Genomic DNA, 22,578 nt, shown 5'->3' with positions numbered 1-22,578 from the left:
GAGAAACTGAATACCATATTTGCCTCTATATATTCCAATACAGCAAGGAAAGTTATAAAAAGAAATTGACAAGGAAACATTTATATTCACCAATATACAGCAATATCAAATAGACTTTGAAAAACATTGAAGTTAAAAATATATAAATTGTTAAAGCCACACAATTTCATTTCAAATTCAGTGAGAAGTACAAATGAATATACTGCAAAGAAATATTGTTCTTGTTTTGATGGCAAGTAGCTTGAACACCTGATATTGCTTTGGGACTCTAATTATTTAAGAGAAAGTGCCTTATACATAAGGAAAGATTATCTTTTCACATTTTTCCAATAAAGGTTAATAACAGGCAGTAAGAAGGAAAAAGCTTTAGTAAATGACTGTTGTTCATTAACAGTTCAACTCTAACTCATTATCAAAATGTCCATCTTAAATTATGTATACATGGCCATGCAAAATTGAATTAGGAGGCAGTGCTTGGTGAATTTGTCCTTCTGTTTCCATGGAAACAGATGCTGGATTGCATTTCTTTAAGGCTAGTTTAAAGTGGAAAACTACAGTACATTAATACTCCAGAAAGCACAGAACTTAATTTATCTCTTAAATGTATCAGGTTTTTTAAACAGCCGTTATACCATATAACCCATGCAGGGCATCTTTTACTTCTACTGAATTTCTTTACCTGTTTGACTCTCTCTTGCCCTACCCACCTCCACATCCCTATTTTGGTAGAAAGGCTTAAGAGTAAAGGTCTTTCCTTATTTGACTTTGTATTTTCAACATATAACAGAAGGTTTAGTTTGATATGGTCTGAATGCCTTTATCCAAAATTCATGATGAAATCTAATCCCTATTGTAGTGGTATTAAGAGGTGCAGCCAAGAGGACCAGTGGCCCAAGAGATAACATGTCTAACTATGAATCAGAAGATTCAAGAGGTAGAGGGTTTTGGGAAGTGTTTAAGTCATGAGGGCTTCATCCTTATGAATGGGATTAGTGCCCTTATAAAAGAGGTTGAAAGGAGCTGTCTTGCCCCTTTGTCCATGTGAGGATATATCATTTGCCTCTTTTTCCATACGAGGACTTAGCGATAATGTGCCATCCTAGAAGCCTTTACCAGACACTAAATCGGCTGGCACCTTGATCTTGAACTTCCTAATCTCCAGAACTGTGAGAAATAAATTTATATTATTTATAAATTACCCAATCTAAGGTATTTTTGTATAGCAGCCCTAATGGACTAAGACACAGCTCAAGTTCTTTTTTTATTTGTATTAAATAGAGATGGATTCTCACTATGTTACTCAGCTGGTCTTGAAATCCTGGGCTCAAGCCATACTACTGCCTCAGCCACTTGAATAGCTGTGACCACGGGCACATGCCAACACACTCAGCTTCATGCTCTTATTTAATAAAAATATTTTGAATGATTAAAATATAATAAAATCATCTATTTCTCCTTCTAGTTATAAGAAAAAGTGAGCCTTAGTGTTGGACTAGCACGTAATTTATCCTAACTTCAATAGTTAACTAGCTGTGTGACCTATAGGCCAAGCACATAAACTTTCTGTGTGTCAGTTTCCTTATTAACCCTGCGATAATAAAACCCAAGTCATGAAAGTTGTTCTAATTTCTACGTAATTCATCTAAAGCACCTAGAATAACTGTTGGCATAGGAAATCAATAAATGGTACATATAATAATTATAACTGTAACTACTGGTATGCTACTATTCTTGCCAGGCATTGGGCTAGATGTTTTATGTCTTCAGTCATCACTATAACCCAGTATTATTATCTTTATTCTGTTGACAGAGGTAGTAGAGAGGATACTTAATGCCACTCGAAATGAAAGCTGTAAGGCTAGGATTTGAACCCTCCTATGCTTGACTTCAGGGGCTGGAATGTTTTCAATACACCATACTGCCTCTTTTAGATGCTATGAAAGTCTCAATTCCTTTCTTTAAAATCTTTTCCTAAAGTATTTCTACAGATTAAAATATGATCACCTGATCTATTGTAGAAGATAGCTAATTTGAAATCAGTAGTTTGTACAAAGGAATTTGCCTACACTATATTTTATTTTTACATTTTAGAAAGTGAATTAGGTTTTCTTGATGTAGTGCAGGATAGCATAAAATTGGATTTTTAACTTGGAAGTAAACATCTAGTTCTGTTACAGAGCCGAGTCTTTCTCAGGAGTCACCTTGGTGGCCCCAGAGAATTTCCAAAAGTCCTCTTTGCTCATTTCTGTCCTGTTATAGCCCTTGGTCATTCCTACTTTTAGATAAAGGAATCGATGTTTACTAATGATTTGGGTCCACTGACAACAGTGACAGAAACATTTTATAATAAGAATAGAAAAACTCCTTTCTTCTGAGGATATAGTCAGGTTCATGAATGTTCAAACAAATTTTCAATAAAGTGATAAGGGTATATTTTATCAGAGATCTTCAGTGATTTATAATAACTAACATGCAAGGACTGTTCTATTTTAAAAAGCACTGTAGTATATTTTCTGCATTAAATATAAATCCCTGTGAGATCAGTGCCAACCTGAGGATGTTACATATTTGAAAATGATAGCAACAATACCCCCTTCTCCAATAAAAACAAACAAAAAAATACTTTGAGGCACAGGACTAAGTGACTAAAGTCATACACTTAGAAAGTGGTAAAATCAATGTTATTACACATGAAATTTTTCACTACATTATTCAGATGAAAGTTAAATATATGTAAATCAAGCTCTATAGAGAGATATTTACATGGCTAATGAGGAAGTGGAGACTTGGACAATAAGGCATGAATATGGCACTTAAATCAGTCATTAAAAACGATTCAGCTAGGGCTCCAGTCACCTCAAGTATTTTTTTTCTTTCATTTTTTCTAGTTAATTGTAAGTAAGGTATGTTTATAAAGTTACAGAGCATTAAGGCAGATGACCCAAAAAAGTATTAGATTGAACCATATACATTTTCAGATATTCTACCATTATGATCTACAACAATGGCATTTTAAATCTAAGAATATGTTTACTTGACAATTATTTCCTAAGTGCACATTTATTGCTTTTTTTTTTTTTTTTTTTTTGATGGAGTCTCACTCTGTCGCCCAGGCTGGAGTGCAGTGGCGCGATCTTGGCTCACTGCAAGCTCCGCCTCCTGGGTTCACACCATTCTCCTGCCTCAGCCTCCCGAGTAGCTGGGACTACAGGCGCCCGCCACCACGCCCGGCTAATTTTTTGTATTTTTAGTAGAGACGGGGTTTCACTGTGTTAGCCAGGATGGTCTCGATCTCCTGACCTCGTGATCCGCCTGCCTTGGCCTCCCAAAGTGCTGGGATTACAGGCGTGAGCCACCGCTCCCGGCCTATTTATTGCTCTTGAAATGCTTTAATCACAACCAATATTAAGGTAGCTTTGATTCCTATTCAGTGGAAAATTATCAATATGGAGGATATAATTCATAAAGGAAATATAATTCTTGTTTTGAGCAATTGAGATATATACGATATATAGGAATATATTATATATAATCATCAATCTATGAGATGAATACAGGAATATATTATATATAATTATCTATAGTATGAATATATTATATATATTATACATACATTATATACATGTTTGTATAGTTATAATGAAGTCATTTTTGTATTTCAAGATAAAATAGATATGTAGAAAAGAATGGTGCAGATCAATGGTTCTCAGAGTGTCTACAAAGTCAATACTACTTTTGTTATAGTACCAAGATATTACTTGCAGTTTTCACTTTCACATTCTCCTGAGTGCACAAGAGTTTTCTAGAGGCTATTGTAATAGACTGCCTTGTACCGCAGCAATAGATGGAATACCGAAGCACATATGACAATCCAGCTATCTTCTATTAAGCCAGACATTAATGCAATTTACAAAAATACAATCAATGGTACTCTCTTATCATTACTTGATTTTGCTTGGAAAAAATATATTAAGTTTTCAAAAATATGTTACTTACATTAACATGTAATTGTTTATTATATAATGTTTAATTAGTAAAAAATGGGTTTTAAAGTTCTCAGTTTTAATTTAAATACAGTAAATATTAATAATAGTTGTAACCCACATAAACAAAGGTGTTTGGGGTACACAGTAAATTTTAAGAATGTAAATGACCAAAAGCTTTAGAACTCTTGAAAAAAAATTTTTTTTTGTTCAATGTTAAAATTTCTGCTCATTTTTATGATTCCTTATGATGAAGACTTCATGGTCCTTGAAATATGAGAAGTTATTTAAAATAGATCTAATTAAAAATTCCTTACAGCATTTTCATAACATAAAAAATACTGAGCTCCTTAGAAATTGCTCCATTTGCAAAATATATTTATAACTTAACCAAAATAAATAATTCATACCTCACCAAGTGAGTAATAACGTCTTGGGATCTGAGAGTCCGGATAGATGTTTTCTAGGTACCAAGAAAAGGGCTTACACTTCAGATTTTCTCTTAGTGTTTTTCTGACTGACACATCTCCATAATCCACTTTGACAACACCTGGAATTTTTCAGAGAAACACAAATCAGTTTGTGCTATTTTTGTTTTAGTACTGTTTTACTACATTTACTTTGCTATCAGTTTTTTTCTTCATAATTCCAGCAAATTCAATTGCATATGCAGCTGCTACTACACTGGATTTTTACTACCATCGAATTAGTACATTAAATAGATATAAATAACACTTCTCCCATTGGTTATGACTTTTCAAATGCAAATATTTATCACCAAGTACTTGTACTACTGAGATTGAATAATTAATTAACTAAATGTAAATTGGTATTTAGTATCTCATAATCAAAGCTTAACTGAGCTGTGTAATATGTCTGTTTCTCCTTAATAAAAAATTCTAGTAGTGCCAATGTTTTTGTTAATACTCATACTTTCCCTATAGAGTCACTTATTCACCACCTGTAGATTTTATAAGAAATTCATATAAAATAATTCACATAATAGACTGTACATGTGTTCTTTTTCTTGAACTTCTATCTGGTTACCATAAACTTAATTTTTATTAATTTATTGAGTTATTCTAAGCTACCATTGTCCTTGAAAAAGTTAGTAAATATCTAAGTGTAAAGAAACTAACAAACAAACAAACAGGAATATATTCACATGTATATATGAAAAATGATTAATTTTATTTCACATAATAGAATATTTGACATTTAAATGAATATTTCCACTGAAAATCAGAAAAGAATGTTTCCTAGCTGAGAAATAATAATGCTACTAATTTTTATATAAAATTTTATGACAACTTGGTTTACTCCTTAATATTAAAATTGGCATTTGATTGAAATAACTAATAACTGTGACAAGACAGCAATTATTTATTAGATTATTCTGAGAATATTTCAATGTTTAACTCTCTTCTTTAAGGCCACTATGCAACATGCTGGCACAAAATGGCCTAGTATTTAGGATATTCTATCCCAACCAAGTAACAAAGCCAACCAATTGTTCTCTAAAATAGAGAAAGTGTTTAGACAATCTAAATGTCTTTAACTAATGCCATTACCAAGCCACTATTTTCCAAAGCAGCAACACTCTCAAAACTCATCATTCACTAGCCCCAACCTCCTTGTCTCTTCAGAACTTCTGTTTTTTCAAAATTAAATGCCATAGTGTTACCAGAAAGCATTCTGATGCTGAAGCAGCCAAACCATTTCTTTCCAAGAGAAAATATTGATTTTCCTAGCTGGTGTTTGGGCAGAAAACAACAAGGTCTTTGGGCTTTTTAAACAGATAAATATTTGCTTTCGAAATAATTCTATTCAGAACTTCCAATCTGGAATGCAACCTTCAAAATAAGAGGCTCAAAACAATTTAGTATTTACAAAATAAATCACTAGAAGAATTTCTCATTATGTTAAGTATTATTACAATTGAAATAATTGAATACATTGTCCTCAAAATCATATAAAGAGATGTCATTGTGCCTGATGGGGAGGCAAAACACTGTATCTTCAGAGGACTTCATTCAATAGTCAATTTTACTGTTCTGTTTTCATTTTTGAGGTGGGTGGATTTAATTGAGGTAGCTTATTTAATATCAACATCCTCCCTTTTTCATCATGTTAAGATTTGGTAGTTCTGGCTCCAAAATATCTTCCTAGAAGGGTTTCTTTGTGCATGTATTTTCCAATAAAACTTTATTTATGGACAATGAAATATGAATTTTACATGATTTTCACATCATGAAATATTATTCTTTTGACTTTTCCTCAGCTACTTAAAATCAGATCTTGGGTCACTAAATAATGGACAGTGAGTTGGTTTTGGCACATGGGTCACAGTGGCCAACCCTTGCTCTAAAAGATAAAGACCTAGAAGGTTTTTTTGAGCAGTTATCTGATTGAAATGAAAATTTAAAGTTTCATTTGCATACCATTTTATATGAGGTCAGAGAAAACATTAATTGTCCACTTCAGATTTGGCAAAAAGTGGCTAATGGAGAATTACAGAGATTACTGAATAAAGCAAAAGCCTTCTTATCCTGCCACCTCTAAGCCACCCCCTGGCATTTCCACTGCAACTTGCTTTTGTTCTAATCCTAAATAATTATGCTAAATTACCTTTAGAAATGCACAAAAAAATACGGTGGGCTATCTTAACATTTTGGTGAGAATGGCTTTTTCTCTCTGAATCCATGTTTTTCTTCTTAGAAGTGAGACATATTAAGAGACAACAGTCCTCGCAAACACTCATGTACTCCTCCACATTTCTCAGGTCCCTGCAGTTAGGTAAGGACATCTAACTGGTCCTGGCCAACAAACTGTGAGAGAAAGGGGTTATGTCACTTCCGATTTTAAAGATAGGAAAGCAAGTATGAGAGCTTCCTTTTCCTTTGCCACAGGGATTGAGGAGGACTTGTATCCCAGTGGGTGCAGCTACAAGATGGAGAGACTTTTCTTGTACTGTATGATTTAGTGACTGTAGAGCCTGAATTAGATTATTCAGATCCATGGTTTGATATGTAATCTCACTTGTTCCCCCAAACTCTTATCTGCAACTCAAACCTCTTCAAAGTAGGTTATCCAATTGTTTACCCAATAATTTTACTGGGATCTATACTAAGCATCTCAAATTTGACAAGTCAAAAATTTGATTCTCCAACTTGCTCCATCTCCAAGGTTCTTCATTTCAGTATCTAGCACAAATATCCACTGATTTTCTCAAGGAAAAACAAATAATTTTCTTTCTCTCACACATATACATTTTTAACTCATTAGGAATTCCTGTTGGCTCTACTTCACAATATATCCTCAGCCACTCTACTGTTACCATCCTGGTCCTAACTTCTCCTATCTCTTGCTTACACTAGCATTGCAATAGTCTCCTAACCAGCCCCGAAACATTTTACATTCCTCTACCTATATTTTATTCACTATTGCCTGCTCCTTGTCAACATATTTAAAATACAAATCAAATCATGTTACTCCCCTGCCCAAAAGTGTACCGTGATTTTCCATAATACTAAGAATAATTGAATCTGTCTTAAGCATTGCCTGAAGATCCTTTAGAAAATAATTCTTGGCTAGCTTTTTGAATTCATTTATACTCACTTTGAAACCAGCCCAATTGTCCCACAGAAGTGATGTTTATGGTTTCTTTTGAATAAACATGAAAGAATGGCCCTCCTTGTCTTGAAACTTGAGAAAATTACATTTGCCTCATCTAAGTTCCTTTCTCAGGAAACCAACCAGATAATATAAAGGAACTGAAACTTACCAGATCACCACATCTGGACAGTGAGACACCAGACCCCCTCACCTGTCATGATTGCCTGACCACCTGTTTCTTGTTGATCAATTCCTCCTCCTTATCCTAATTCGTAGTTTCCCATACATGTTTACATTTCTTCCCTGCTATATCAACCCCTAATTTTAGTCAGTTGAAGAGACGAATTTGAGACTGATTTCCCATCTCCTTGGCTGCAGCAACCTATTAAAGCCTTCTTCCCTGTAAATACTGGTTGTCTTGGTGATTGGCTTCTGGTGCAGCAAGCAGCAGGACGCAGACAGAACCCCTGTGTTTCAGTAACATCTTCATTCTAGCCCCACTTCTTTTTTATTCTTTACTTTTCTTCAAACATACCACATTCATTCATAATTCAACAATTCAAGGCTTTATATTTCTTTTTTTCTGTCTGTAATGGTGTTACCCTGCAACTTTCATGAATTGTCCTTTACTTGGTCCAAGTCTTTGCTCAAAATTTACTTCTTCAGGTTTATTCTGACCTTCCTATCAAAACTGATCCTTTTCTCTCATCTTCCTAGGTCTGTTTTTATCCCTCCATCATGCTTAATTTTTTTCCATGGCACTTATTACTATCTGATATCATATTTCAGATCACTTTGCTCACTGCCTTCTCAACAAAAACTTTGGATGATGAGTTATCTTTTTTGAAGGATAAGGTATCCTACCTGATAATATCTTACAAGATATCGTGACTACTAAATAAAAAATGCCTGGAAAATGTAGTACAATGACTGGAATATAATAATTGCTTAATGCACGTTATATATTGCATTGGATAGCTGTTGTTTTACATGCCTGACATCCATTCTGCCCTCTGGTAAAAGCACTTGAGTTTCTCTGGGAAACCACTCCCACTGCACTTTCAGCTTGGGTGGGGCTCGTTTCATTGCCTTCCCCACTCTTCCAGTTCCATCTGTGAGCACAGACTAAAGGCACATCACCAGAAAATCTAGTTAAAATGCAAATTGATTCAGTTGGTCTGGAGTGGGGGCCTTAGGGTCCGTATTTCTAACAAGCTCCAAGGGATCCTGCTTTTGCTCAGTCCAGATTTTGATTAGCACCCACAATAACTAGAGCATTCTATTTCTCATCCTTACATATAACCCAGATAACAATGACTGACTCAGGAATGGGCAAATAAACCAGTCAGCCTAAGAAAAGCATACCCTTGAGAATATACTAGGGCTATTAGAAAGTTGAAACTCTATTTCCTCTGGAACTGGGTAGCTGTAAAGATGAGTTAAGCCTGGAGTTTTTGGGGCTACCATACAACAAAGGCCTATGAAAGTGACACCAATACAGAAGTAAGATAAATCCACATATGGAAAGATATAGAGTGTGAGAGTAAAAGAGAAGACTATCTAAAGATAGACAGCAGAGGCCAAGCCAAGATTAAGGTAACAGATATTTACTGTGGTCAAGCTCTGTACAAGGGACTTTTCTAGGCACTTGGGATATATCTGTGAACAAAACAAAATTATCTTCCTCCATGGAGTTTATATTCTACTGGAGAAAGACCTAAATAAACAGTAAATACATTAGAAGGTGATACATGCTGTGGCAAAAAGTTATAAGTTTTTAAGGCAAGTCTTTCAATGGAACTTGCAAAATCCATGTAAAGGCTTTGACAATGAAATAAAGATTCATAATGAGTACCAACAAAAGAGTATTTTAATTAATTCCAGGTTTGCAGGTTTCGTTAATAGGTAAATGATAAAATTTATGGGTTGCTATTTTTTTAAATGAGCCGTCTTTTCATGGAATCCAGCTAAATGTCCATCAATGATAGACTAGATAAAGCAAATGTGGTATATATACACCATGGAATACTATGCAGCCATAAAAAAGAACAAGATCATGTCCTTTGCAGAGACATGGATGGAGCTGGAAGCCATTATCCTTAGCAAACTAATACAGCAACAGAAAACTACATACCACATGCTCTCACTTATAAGTGGGAGTTAACTCATGAGAACATGTGGACACATAGAGGGGAACAATACACACTGTAGTCTATTGGAGGATGGAGGGTGGGAGGAGAGAGAGTATCAGGAAAAATAACTAATGGGTACTAGGGTTAATACCCAGGTGATAAAATAATCTGTACAACAGACCTCCTTGACACAAGTTTACTCATGTAACAAATCTGTACATGCACCCTGAATTTAAATATAAAAAAACTGTCTTTTATTCATCATAAATCTATTGCATTATAGTATTAAATTCGCTCTTTAGAGAAATCATGTTTTAAATTTTAAATAGATATTAGATGGAAGATCATAATGACACTGGCCCAACTGTCCCATAGAACTGATATTTATGATTTTTTTATATAAACATAGAAATTCACCCTCTCAGTCTTAAAACTTGAGAAAATTGTATTTGTCTTATCCGAGTTCCTTTCTTAGGAAATCAACTATCAGGCCACCCAGACATTTTCAAGGAACTGAAACTTACCAGATCACTGCATCTGGACAGTGAGACACCAGACCCCCTCACCCATCATGACTGCCTAAACCAACCAACTGCTTCCTGTTGACCAGCTCCTTTTTAATACCCTTCACTAATTCCTGTTTTCCCTACACATAATTACATTTTATTTGCTGCTATATAAACCTCTAATTTCAGTCAATTGAGGATATGGATTTGAGACTGCTCTCCCATCTCCTTGGTTGCAGCACCCAATTAAAGCCTTCTTTCCTGGCAATACTCATTGTCTCAGGGATTGGACTTCTGCGAGGCAAGCAATGGGCCTTAGACCAAACCCCTGGCATTTCAATGACAATAATTATTTCAGTTAAATTCTTCCCCTAGTAGATGTCTAGTAAGTCTAATAGTTCTGTCTCTCTAAAATTAAAGTGCCTGAAGAAAGAATACCCTAATGCATGCTAAAGCTTACAATTTCATGCACAAGAATACATATTGCAGCATAACTTAAAGGGGAAATTATTTTTATTCAATAAACAATGCTTAAGTGGGCATGGTGGCTCATGCCTATAATCCCAGCATTTTAGGAGGCCGAGGTGGGCGGATCACTTGAGGCCAGGAGTTTGACACCAGCGTGGCCAAGATGGTGATACCCTGTCTCTACTAAAAACACCAAAAAATTGGCCGGCTATCGTGGTGGGTGCCTGTAATCCCAGCTACTTGCGAGGCTGAGGCAGGAGAATCACTTGAACCTGGGAGGTGGAGGTTGCAGTGAGCCAAGATGGCACCACTGTTCTCCAGCCTGGGTGACAGAGCGAGACCACATCTCAAAAAACCACCCCCCCAAAAACAAAAACAAAACAAAAAGAATGCTGAAGTAAATCAAAGTTATATCTGGTTGACAAAATACAACTCTTGTATTAAAATAATTATGTCTATATAAGAATACGGAAAAATGTTAAGCCAAATGAATGTTTATTATACACTTATAATTAAAATATATGAAATAATAAAAAATTCAGATAAAGCTCCTTTTTACCTTTAACAGTCAAAACTATGCAGTTGATTATAAAGTTTGTTAAGTATGTCATATTAATGATATATATTCACATTACAGGAGTAGACCAGTATATACAGTTTAAGCTAATAATTTATTTTTTGTGATATTTTCTAAATTCCAAATAGAAAGTGGACTTTATTTTGTTATTTACTCTCAGTAATTGTAATTAGGAACTTCATGAATAAGAATCTGCATTTTTCTCCTTTTTAAAATAATATAATAAGCCATTGTTAATACAGCTAGCAATTATTGTATTCTATTGCATCTAAATACCAAATTGTAAATGGTATTGGGAAAGCTGGAGATCCACATGTAAAAGAAGAAATTAGATCTTATTCTTATCTTATACCAAATATAAAAATCAAATCAAAATGGATTAAAATTTTAAATTTAAGATCTGAAACTGTAAAAGTACTAAAAGAAAACACAGGAGAAATAGTCCATATTTGTCTGGAGAAAAATTGTTTGGATTTGACCGTAAATGCACAGGCAACAAAAGCAAAAATGGACAAGTTTGATGGTTTCAAACTAAAAAGCTTCTGCACAGCAAAGGAAACAATTAACAAAGTGAAGAGAAAGCCTACAAATGTAAGCCATGGATCTGATAAGGGATTAAAATCTGAAATACATGAGGAACTCAACTCAAAAACAAGAGAACACCTGATTAAAAATGGGCAAAGGTCGTGAACAAACATTTCTCAAAAGAAGACATTCAAATGGCCCATAAACACATAAAAAAAAATGCTTATATCACTAATCATTAGGAAAGTGCAAATTAAAGCCACAATAAGGTATCATCTCACACCTGTTAGAGTGAATTTTATCAAAAATATAAAAGATACATGTTGGAGAGGATGTTGAGAAATGGGAATTCTTAGATATTGTTGATGGAAATACAAATTAGTACAGCCATTATAAAAGTGGTATGGAGCTTCCTTGTAAAACTAAAAATAGAACTACCGCATGACACTGTAATTTCTCTTCTGGGTTTATATAAAGGAAATGAAATCAATATGTCAAAGGGATATCTGCACTCGCTTGTTCACTGCAGCATTATTCACAATAGCCAAGAAATGGAATCAACCTAAATGTATATCAACAGATGAACAGATCAAGAGAGTGTTGTATTCTACGCAATGAAGCACTATTTAGCCTTAAAAAGGAAGAAAATCTCATCATTTTGACAACATGAATGAAGCTGGAGGACACTATGCTAAGTGAAATAAATCAGGCACAGAAAAACAAATACCACATGACCTCACTTATGTGTAGAATCTAATACAGTTGTACTCACAGAAGTAGAGAATGGAATGATGGTTACCAGAGGCTACAGGCATGAGGAGGGAGGAATGAGGAGTTATTAATCAAAGACTATAAAATTTCAGATAGACAGGAGAAATACATTTTGGGATCTATTGCTCATCAGGTGACTATAGTCAACAACGATGCATTGTGTATTTTCAAATAACTAGGACATTAAATTTCTAATGTCTTATCACTAAAAATAATAGGTAAGCAAGGTTATGGATATGTTAATTAGCTTGATTTATTTATTCCATGCTGTTTGTGTATGTGTAATCTCAAAACATCACATTGTGCCTTATGATTACTCTTAAAACTTGTCAATTAAAAATAAGTCTATAAGTACATAAATAGATACTGCATTGTTTCAGAGGTTTAGGCGATTTCTTGGAATTATCATTGTTGTTTTTAAATTTAAAACTATTCCCTTAATCTACCTTTTTATCTATTCCCTATGTGCATACAAATTACCCAGGCTCATAACTTCTCATTAGCATGTCAGTGGACAGAACTATATTAACTGGCTGATTGCCTATTCCAGCTAATAATACATAGTGATTATCTGTTGAATTTATCATTTACTATTATTACCACAATTTTATTTTAATGGAATAAAAATGAGATAATGAATTTTACAAAATCATAGCTTCTGCACAGAGCTGTCACACAGGAAGAGGATTATCAGACAACTTTCAATTTATTCAACTCTAATATCCACAGTCAAAAGTTAGAGCAGTTCTTGAGGCTGAGTTTTCTAGGCAATTACCTCAAACTTCAGATCAGTTTGACAATAAAGATCTCATATTCAAATGCTTGGTCCAAGATCATTGAGAATATGGGAAATAAGAAAAGTGAGTATTTGCAGTAGTCTTTTAAAATGAAGAACAATTTGATATCCATTGAGACAAACACAGACTGAACAGTCTGTAGGCTATCAAAATTTTATCTAGAATTAACTTAGTCTAATATATAGCTGTATATTTCAGCATTATTTTGACCCCTATCAAGTCTAAATGCGGATTTGGGATTATGATATTGGTTTTCATTTGAAACTGGCCCAATTGTCCCACAGAACTGATGCTTATCATTTCTTTTGAATAAGCATAAAAATTGACCCTCCCAGTCTTGAAACTTGAGAAAGTTATATTTATCTGAGTACTTTCTCAGGAAACCAACCATCAGGCCACCCAGATAGTTATCAAGGAACTGAGACTTACCAGATCACCACATATGGACAATGAGATGACAGATCACTGACCCATCATGATTGCCTTACTTACCACCTGCTTCCTTTGGATCAACTCCACTTCTTTACCCCTCCCTAATTCTGTTTTCCCACACATGGTTATATTTTTTCCTCTGCTATATAAACCCCTAATTTTAGTCAGTTGAGGAGATGAATTTGAGACTATCTCCCATCTCCTCAGCTGCATCACTGATTTCAAGTCTTCTTCCCTAGCAATACTCATTGTCTCGGTGATTAAATTTCTGTGCAGCAACCAGCAGGACCTAAGACTGAATTTCTGGTGTCTTGGTAAGATATTGAGAGTCAGTACAAAAAAATAGTGACACCAAACTTGTTATTGTACCAGCATTTTGTGTTATGCTGAGGCCTTTGACTATCTTATCATACATGTTGTTGCTATTGTTTTGCATTTTGTTTTTATTAGAAATCTCAAGAGTAATTTCTTTTGTGGACTCAGAAGCAGGAAAAGCTGTGTTTTTCCTTAGCAACTGACTTGCTATATCTGACAAATATTGCTAACTTTATAACTGATGGGGTATCCCTCTATATTCTTCCCATGTATCATAAGAATTTAGAATGTAGAAAGCCATGTTGGACCATTATTGAAAGAGGACACTCATCTATCCCACCATGGAGTAGTATGGTTTAGTTAGGCACCAGAAGTACTGGAACAACAGATAAACTATTACTGAAGGGACTTCATGTTCCAGACTACACAGTAAGCACTTTTGGATACACATTAAGTCTATATAGCATTTCTATCTATTATTATTTTTACTTGTTTTAAGGATGAAAGAATTAAGACTTTGAATGGTTAAATAACTTTATTAAGTATACTTAGAAAATGGCAGAAGGATGAAATGTTGTTCACTTTTATCTAATATCAAAATCCATGCTCTTGTTCACTCTACTAGAATGGGTCATGAAACTGGAGAAAGTTTGACAAACCTATAAAGGGAAATATTTTCCTGGGTACAGAACATGGTAATTATCATCCCTTGAATGATAGGACTCATGTTGCAAATTCTCCCTGACCTAACAGCAATGTGATTGATCCAAGATCCCAAACTTGAATTCATAGAAATAAAAAATCAATAATGATATATAACGAGTTACTTTATTGATCTGACAATTAAATACAAGCCAGAAGATTTCAGTGTGCAATTGACTAACAAACCAAAATATTTCCTAAAGTGCTTTACAAATTGTGCCCCATCCATCACTAGTGCTGCAGGAAGCTAGTTAGATATAACTGTTTCTTCAGTTACATGCCACATACTATCTTATTTGAACCTTTCTGAAATAGTGCTATGTTTTATAATCAATGATATCTTACCGTTGCTGTTGGTGAGAAAGCAACTTTACTGTAGTCGTCACTGCTTTAGCATGTGCAAATATGTTTTCCCATCTCTAAAACCAGTAGCCAACTGCAGTTTCAGTAGATAATTATAGCCATTTAAATTAGGGGACATTTTAATGCATCCTAATTGTTGTGTGAAAAAGCTTCCTTTGATCCCTTCTGGTAAAATAAAAAAGTACCAAGATAAAAATTTCCTGAATGGTTTCAGGGACTTGAAAGAATATCCCAGGCATAATAACGAATCATGATTTTAAGATAGCCTGGATTGTCAATCTTCTTGATGGCACTGAGAATGACAGTGGGTAGGAAACACATGAACATCAGTTAATTTGCATTGAAAAGTGATTCGAAAGAGTCATCCTGCAAATATAAAGCTGCTTGATCAATTCCTTTGCTTATATTTTTATTTTTATGTATATACATGAATGACATATGATTTAAAAGCTGGTTGTTAATTAGTTATGTCTAAAAGAGTTCCTTTAATAGGGACAAAATAATTCTAGGTAAAAAGGAAGTTTTGCATTATAGTTTAAACAATTTTTTCCTAGAGATATATTATATAATGGTGATCTTTCAACTGATGGCAGCCTAAATTAGATGAAATATATTTATTCTTTAATTATTTACAATCTGCTTATATTTTAATGGAAAGAATGGGTAAAACAAAGTTAAATAGGTGTCTTTAAACAGGACTTAGAACTTTTACTATGGTAAAGTGCATCATGAATAACCAAAGTAGTTCACATTTTCCAGATTCATTTTCCGCTTTCCAGAATTTGAGACAACAGTGCTCCATTGAAAATATTTTGGGAAACACAGCTTTGTTGTATTTTCTATATTTAACCAAAAATATTAGTCACTAGCAAAACATAAATTGATCCCATTAGAGAAAAATCTTTTTGAACAAAACATAATTCCTTCCATGTACTTTTCAGATTCTTCCATTAACAAGTTTTAATCACAAAGTTTTAATTAAACCAAGACAATGGTAGCTAACACATATTTGTTGATATGTGTATTTACATTCAGTTCCTAAAACAGTAGCTGGTGTCAGTAGACATTCTCTAAATATTAGCTGAACTACTATTTGCAGAGCTCTGTCATGTGCCCTCTCTTCTTATTCTCTCTCTCTCTCACACATATATATGTATGTTTTAGAAATATATCTCTATATATTTGCTTTTATGTCTTAGAATTACTACTTATACTTACCAAAAAGTGATTTGGACTTATTCAAATATACATTTTATATTACTCTTGTAATATATAGATAGCAAGTTTATGAAAAATCGGCTTCAAAGTATTAGTTGGCCTCATTAATAAAAGAATATCATAACAGTAATATTTTAATATTAAAGTACATTGGTCTAGTCTGTATTTAGTCAGCATTCTGTTTTGCAAAGCAGTTAAGAAAATCTAATTATGTTTTAAAATTATGAGTTAGTAAAGAAAAAACACAGTATGACCCAGGAAGACTACTGTGAATTGTTGTTACAATTTAGTTACTCAAGGAGCATCTGAGATTATATTACGGAACATGTTAACTCAAACCAAGGAAATAAATAACTATGAATAGTCAATTGTTGATTATCTAGGAAGACTGTAAACATACGGCATATAATTTTTTTTTCAGCAGGAATGTTCTTTATAACATCTAAAGTTTTCTATTTATACAGCAGTGCTAATAATAGCACCTTTTACTGAGTGCTACTATGATTATGAAATAAGTTAACATATCAAACACTCAAACAGTGCATCATGCATAGTAAATACTCACTAAATGTTCCCCATTATGTCTGTTGTTTTCTTGTGTATATGCACCTCAAGAAGCACATCATCTCCTAACAGAAGAGTACGCTAGGCTATTTTCTGGATTGTGTACTTCTGTTGTATACCAGATGAATGAAGTGGGAAATCAACCACTTATTCTGGCTCAGATGCCTTTTCAATGAGCAGCATGCTATACATCACCTCCAATGTGTCTCAGAATCGCACTCCTAGAGGTATCATTTAAGGTCTTGGCCCGTGGATTTTTCTAACCCCAAAGTACTAATAAACATGAAACTGATGCTCCCCACCTCTCTGCACTTGCCATTTCTCCTATCTACATTTCTGCACCAGGGTGATTTTGACACATACGCCACACAGTAACAAAGAAAAATACAAATTCCATAACCACAGTCTGTCAGTTAAGACACACTACTAAGAACAGTAGAAACTTTTATTTAAAAAAAAAAAAAAAAACATTTTAAGAGAACATGTTATTTGTGGATTGAAAGAGCAATTGTAAAAAGTATTCATGGCCTCAATTGTCAACCAATTTTCCCCTTCTGTCCTAAACTACTATAAATGAGTAAGCTGGAAAAGGCTACAGGAGAATCATTAGTTATCCCCAGGACACTGTGCACTGTTAACTGTGGAACAATCTTTGAGGAAAATTTCAATAACCATGAGTTTGACATATGACTTCGGAGAATGGTAGAGTAACATACTGCTCCTGGGTTTCCCATGCAGTATTTATCTTCTTCTAGCACTGGTCATGTCAAAGAATTGATACTGAAAACAATGCAAAGTTATTTATTGCATACATAAGATACACTTCAAAAACTGAACTTAACACTGCTTGGTATGAAAACTTCTCAGTAATCACTAAATAAGGGTAACATTCAGTCATGATGAAAGCAGGCCAAGCATGTCAGCTGTACTATTGTGATGCTAAAATATTCTTCTACATAATAGTCTAGTTCTCTATTACACAGAGAATTCTAACATGCCTCTCTTCTTTTTTAGAGCTTTATATTTGTTTCAAGATATCATTGGTCTAGGACTATGCTACCATTTAATTTAACAAACCCTCTGTGTCCATAGAGGGGTTGGGCAGCTGAAGGGGAAGGCAGGATGCCAAAATCTTGAAAGGAAACAACATGTGTGTAATGTAGTTTGTTTTCTGGTGAGGTTTTCATTTGTCTAGGGGAAAGGAAAACATTTTGAATTATATCATAGCTGTGGCATTCAAATGCACAAACTCTGAAGAGCATCAGGAGTGTTTCTTAAAATATATGTAATTTACAAATGTTGATTTAAGCTTCTCACATTACTTCTCTTACCCTCTAAATTTGCCTGTTGCAAACTGTTTGGGCATATCTCAAAATCACTGGTCAAAAGATGAAGGCAGCAGCTGCCAAAAGATTCTGGGGAAATAATTTCAATACAGTAAAAACGTAACTATTAACAACAGTATAAAATCAAAAAATAACATCAAAATTCTAACCATTTGCATTAGAAAATGACCTTTCACACATGAATAACCTGAGGCTTGGAAATATGATTGGACTTGGGTGAAACAGAACAGCTAATAAGTGAAAGAACTCACATTGGAAAGTAGGTTTCCTGACTTCCAGGTTAGTGTCCTTAACATCTGTTCCTTCACTCACATTTTGTTGTGCATCTTATGTTACACACTGTCCTAGGTGATGGGGATACAATGTTCCACAAAACCTCTATAGTTTCTTTCCTCATCAGCTTAATCAGGATTTAATAAGATAGCCAACACAAAAATTAACAAATGTGAGATTACAAGTGTATTTGAGAGATATATAGAGAATAAATGCAAAGAACAGGCAACTGATTCACTGGTGGTCAGGAACGGGTGGTCAGGGAAGGCTTCTCTGAGGAAAGTGATCTTTGAGCTGAGATATAAAAGGTAGGGGAAATGAGATAGAGAAGAGTGGGTGAGCATTACAGAAAGTGCCTCCTGGTTTAATTGTTTGGGAATTTATTGATAAAAAGTGGTTTTTATTTGGCTATTTCCAAGGATTGTTTACTTGTTTGGTTCCACATTATTTTCTGCAGCAAACAGACTCTAAAAAGGCTATTACCCCTACTTCCTGATATTTATGTCTAGGTGTGACCCCTTGCCCTTGAGTGTAGGTAGAACCTATGACTTGCTTCCGATCCAGAAAATAGGACAAAAATGATGAGGTGTCACTTTGATGATTACATTACATTTTGTTAGCAGGAACTCTATTTACTCTCTGCATTTCTGGCATTGGTGAAGCAAACTGCCATGTTGTAGGCTGCCTTATGGAGAGGGCCACATAAGAAAATGCTGGCAAACAGACAAGAAACTAAAGGTTTCAGCCTGACAATCTTCAAGGAACTAAATTCTGACATGTAAAATTGGAAGCAGATTCTTCCCTAGTTGAGCCATGAGATGAGATTGCAGCCCCCATCAACACATTAATTGCAGGCATGTGAGACCCTGAAGCAGAGGCCCCAGCTAGGCCATCCCTACACTCTTGAGAAATAATAATATGTCTGGATTTCAGCCACCAAGTTCGTGGCAATTTAGTACACATATTTGTACATATTGATAGAAAATATGTTGCCCCTTTGTGTCTTCAGATTTCACTTGGAATGTCTTTTGATGCTGATAGCATTAAGTCCTTTTTCATCTTATGAAAATCTCCCAGAAAATGAAGAAAAAAATTCTGGAAGGATGACTATAAGGTTGTTTAGGTCATCATTTAATTTCTTAATATATACATTAAAATATTTTAAGAGTTGAACTTTTGGAAATATTAACACATAACTATTTAAGGCTATGTTAAAAAAGATATGCTATCACCTTTTACCAAAATGTCATCCTAGAGTCTAAAAAGCATTAGGGAGAAAACCATGAAGCAATGGAGACTTAGATTATTAATTTCATTCATGTGAATGATCCCTCTGAGTATGAATTTCAGGTGCATCATATGCTAGCTATATGACCCTTTATAAGTTGCTTTACTCTTGGAGGGTAAAACAGATAATTTTTAATACTTCATGGGATTATTATGAGGAAATAAATAGAATGATATATACAAAGTATTTGGCACAGTGAGAGTTAAAGAATGTTAACTCGTGTCAAACAACGGATAAATACCTTTTATTCAGTTATATAAACTTTACAGTAAAGCATTTCATAATCTAATAACAGGTTGCCTTATTTATTCCACTTTTTGAATTTTTAGACATAAATAGAAATATTTAAGTTTAATTTTATTTCTTCTGCTAGATTAAAAAAATTTGAAAGCAATTTTCAGTGATTTTAGTCATAGATTAAGATATTTGCTACTTCACATAGCAGTCATTAAGGTAAGTGTTTTTATTAATATTTTCATAGGGTTCAGTAATCTTAATTCCTTTAATCTTTTTAAATGCATACTTAATTTTGCAATTGTTTTCCTGTCCAGGATTCAGTATTTACTGAGTTAAGAGTTACTCTGCAAGGCAGTGTTGCAGAATTCATTGTAAATTTTAACAGCATTAAAATTGTACAGTTACTACATAGTGTAATTATAGATTTCTGTTTGACAATAAACCAATGCTGAGTTTCAATATTTAAAAACACAGACATTATAGGACTACTCATTAATTATTAAAACATCAGTATGTTTTTACATTTTAAGTAGTTTCTAGATAATTTACTTTTAAAGTTTGTTTTAAATACATGAGAATCAAACAGCCTTCTAAGGAATTGAATATGTAGGAGACTATTAGACAATGTTAATAGACCAAAAATGAATTACTTTAAAATTATTTGCACTTAAGCAATATCTTAATTTTCACTCATAGCTTCATAACCAAGATATCTACTATTAAAGATAGTATGTAGTAAGATTAAGAAAATGTTAAGAACATTTGATAAAACCTGGTTTATGAAAATCTAGTTTAAGGCTCTAAAAAAAAAGTAGAGAAAGCTACATAGCATTTTGCAAGGTGAGTTTATTTTATTAAGACATATTGGTAGTCCTTAGTCAATATGACATGTCTTTATTATCATATGAAAATACAAAATTTTTAACCGTTTTACTAAGATGAGCAAATGACATAACATTTAGTTTTTTTTTAATATCATAGTTAATGTAGTTTTGTTTTCTGCTTTAAAAGGGCTAGGCATCATTTATTGAGCACACATTATGTATTTCTAGCCACATATTCTATGTCCTCTGAAATTACTGCCGTTATTATCGTTTCATTTTACGTACTGTAACAGGAAATTTCCTTGAGACAGGGCCTGAAACATTTTAAAGTCACAGTTTATCAAATTCTAAATGAAGAGAGAAGAGTCTTGACAATCCAAGCCAAAGTAGACGCATCATGACAAAATGGTGCAGATCAATTGTTCATTCAAGGAAAAGTATCTTTAAAAATATATTATTTCCATTGACACATTGTAAATACTTATGGGGTATGATTTGATGTTTTAATGCTATATATGTTGTATAATGATCAAATCAGGGTTAATTTCACTCATATGTGAAATCAAAAAAAAAAAAAGATTTAATATAATAGAAGCAGAGCCGAAGAGTCGATACCAGAGAATCGGAAGGGGAGGAATGTGAGAGGTTGGTCAATGGGTACGAAGAAAAATTATCTGTGACTTAAAAATTCACATTTGATACATACTTTTGTAAGACAGCAAATTGTTGCAATCAATCTGTGGTCTGCATTGTTAAACATAGGCAGAATAAAATGCAATTCTGTGCGTGTGTAAACTACATTAAATTAGTTGCCTACAACAGAGAAGATGGATAATGGTTTTGAAATATATTTCCTAGAGCTCAAGCGTTTCCTAATAGCAGGAGGTGTGGAAATAAGTCCTTCTCCCTAACTTAAAATATTAGTTATGTATTTCCTTACTGTCTCAAGTGAAGGCACAAGGCTGCACATCTCAAATCATTCCTAAGAGAGTCAACCAAGGAGTCTCAGTAACGTTTGTGATAAATGATCACCTCTTAATCTGAATATTGAGCAAGTATAGCAGAACAACCTCCTCCTGCGATCCCAATGAACCTCTTGAATGTGGGTTGTACTTAAATGTGGTGTGTTTCCTTTATAGAGAATTGGCATTCTCTGTGTTCGTTCTTCAGACAGGGAAGTTAAGGTAAAATAGTCTGTGGGTCTGAAATCTGAGCGGCGTATATGAGGTTGGGGGCACTCCATAAGGACAGGGGTCATATAAATGTAGTCACAAGGAAGAAGCCCAAGATAATCCAGCCAAAAAGGAATGTACTCCAAAAGGGTGGCATGTCTTTAGAGATTGAGCTTTGATTTCCTCTAGGTCACAGCATCATATGATCAAAACAATAAACTCTTTCTGTGAAGCCTTCTCTGACTACCCTATCTAAAATGACTTTGCGTCTTCACCCAGTTCCTGTTCATGATCTATTAATTTCCTCAGCTACTATCATAATCTATCTTATTTATTGTCTGTCTTCATACTAGAAGGTAAGTACAATGAAGAAAAATATTTTGTCTGTTTCATGTACTTCTAAATCCCTAGGACCTGGAAGAATGAATGGGACATATTAGATAATAAACGATGAATGAATGAACTATTAT

The 22,578-nt window shown here is 34.0% G+C and overlaps 1 protein-coding gene across 11 annotated transcripts in view; it reads right to left on the bottom strand.

Annotated features, from left to right (window-relative positions):
• GALNT13 (polypeptide N-acetylgalactosaminyltransferase 13) overlaps positions 1 to 22,578 on the bottom strand; it is a 580,804-nt gene that overhangs the window by 55,517 nt on the left and 502,709 nt on the right. For 9 of the 11 annotated variants that reach the window (XM_002812491.6, XM_024243884.3, XM_054549372.2 and 6 more), the window contains one exon: positions 4,394 to 4,533. The exons of the other annotated variants lie outside the window; for them this stretch is intronic. In XM_002812491.6, coding sequence (XP_002812537.1) covers positions 4,394 to 4,533 — 140 coding nt within the window. The remainder of the gene's footprint in view (positions 1 to 4,393; positions 4,534 to 22,578) is intronic. 11 annotated transcript variants of the gene reach the window in all.

This window comes from Pongo abelii, chromosome 11, assembly GCF_028885655.2.
Source record: "Pongo abelii isolate AG06213 chromosome 11, NHGRI_mPonAbe1-v2.0_pri, whole genome shotgun sequence".
NCBI classification, from domain to species: Eukaryota; Metazoa; Chordata; class Mammalia; order Primates; family Hominidae; genus Pongo; species Pongo abelii.
This window is presented reverse-complemented; position numbering and strand designations above follow the sequence as displayed.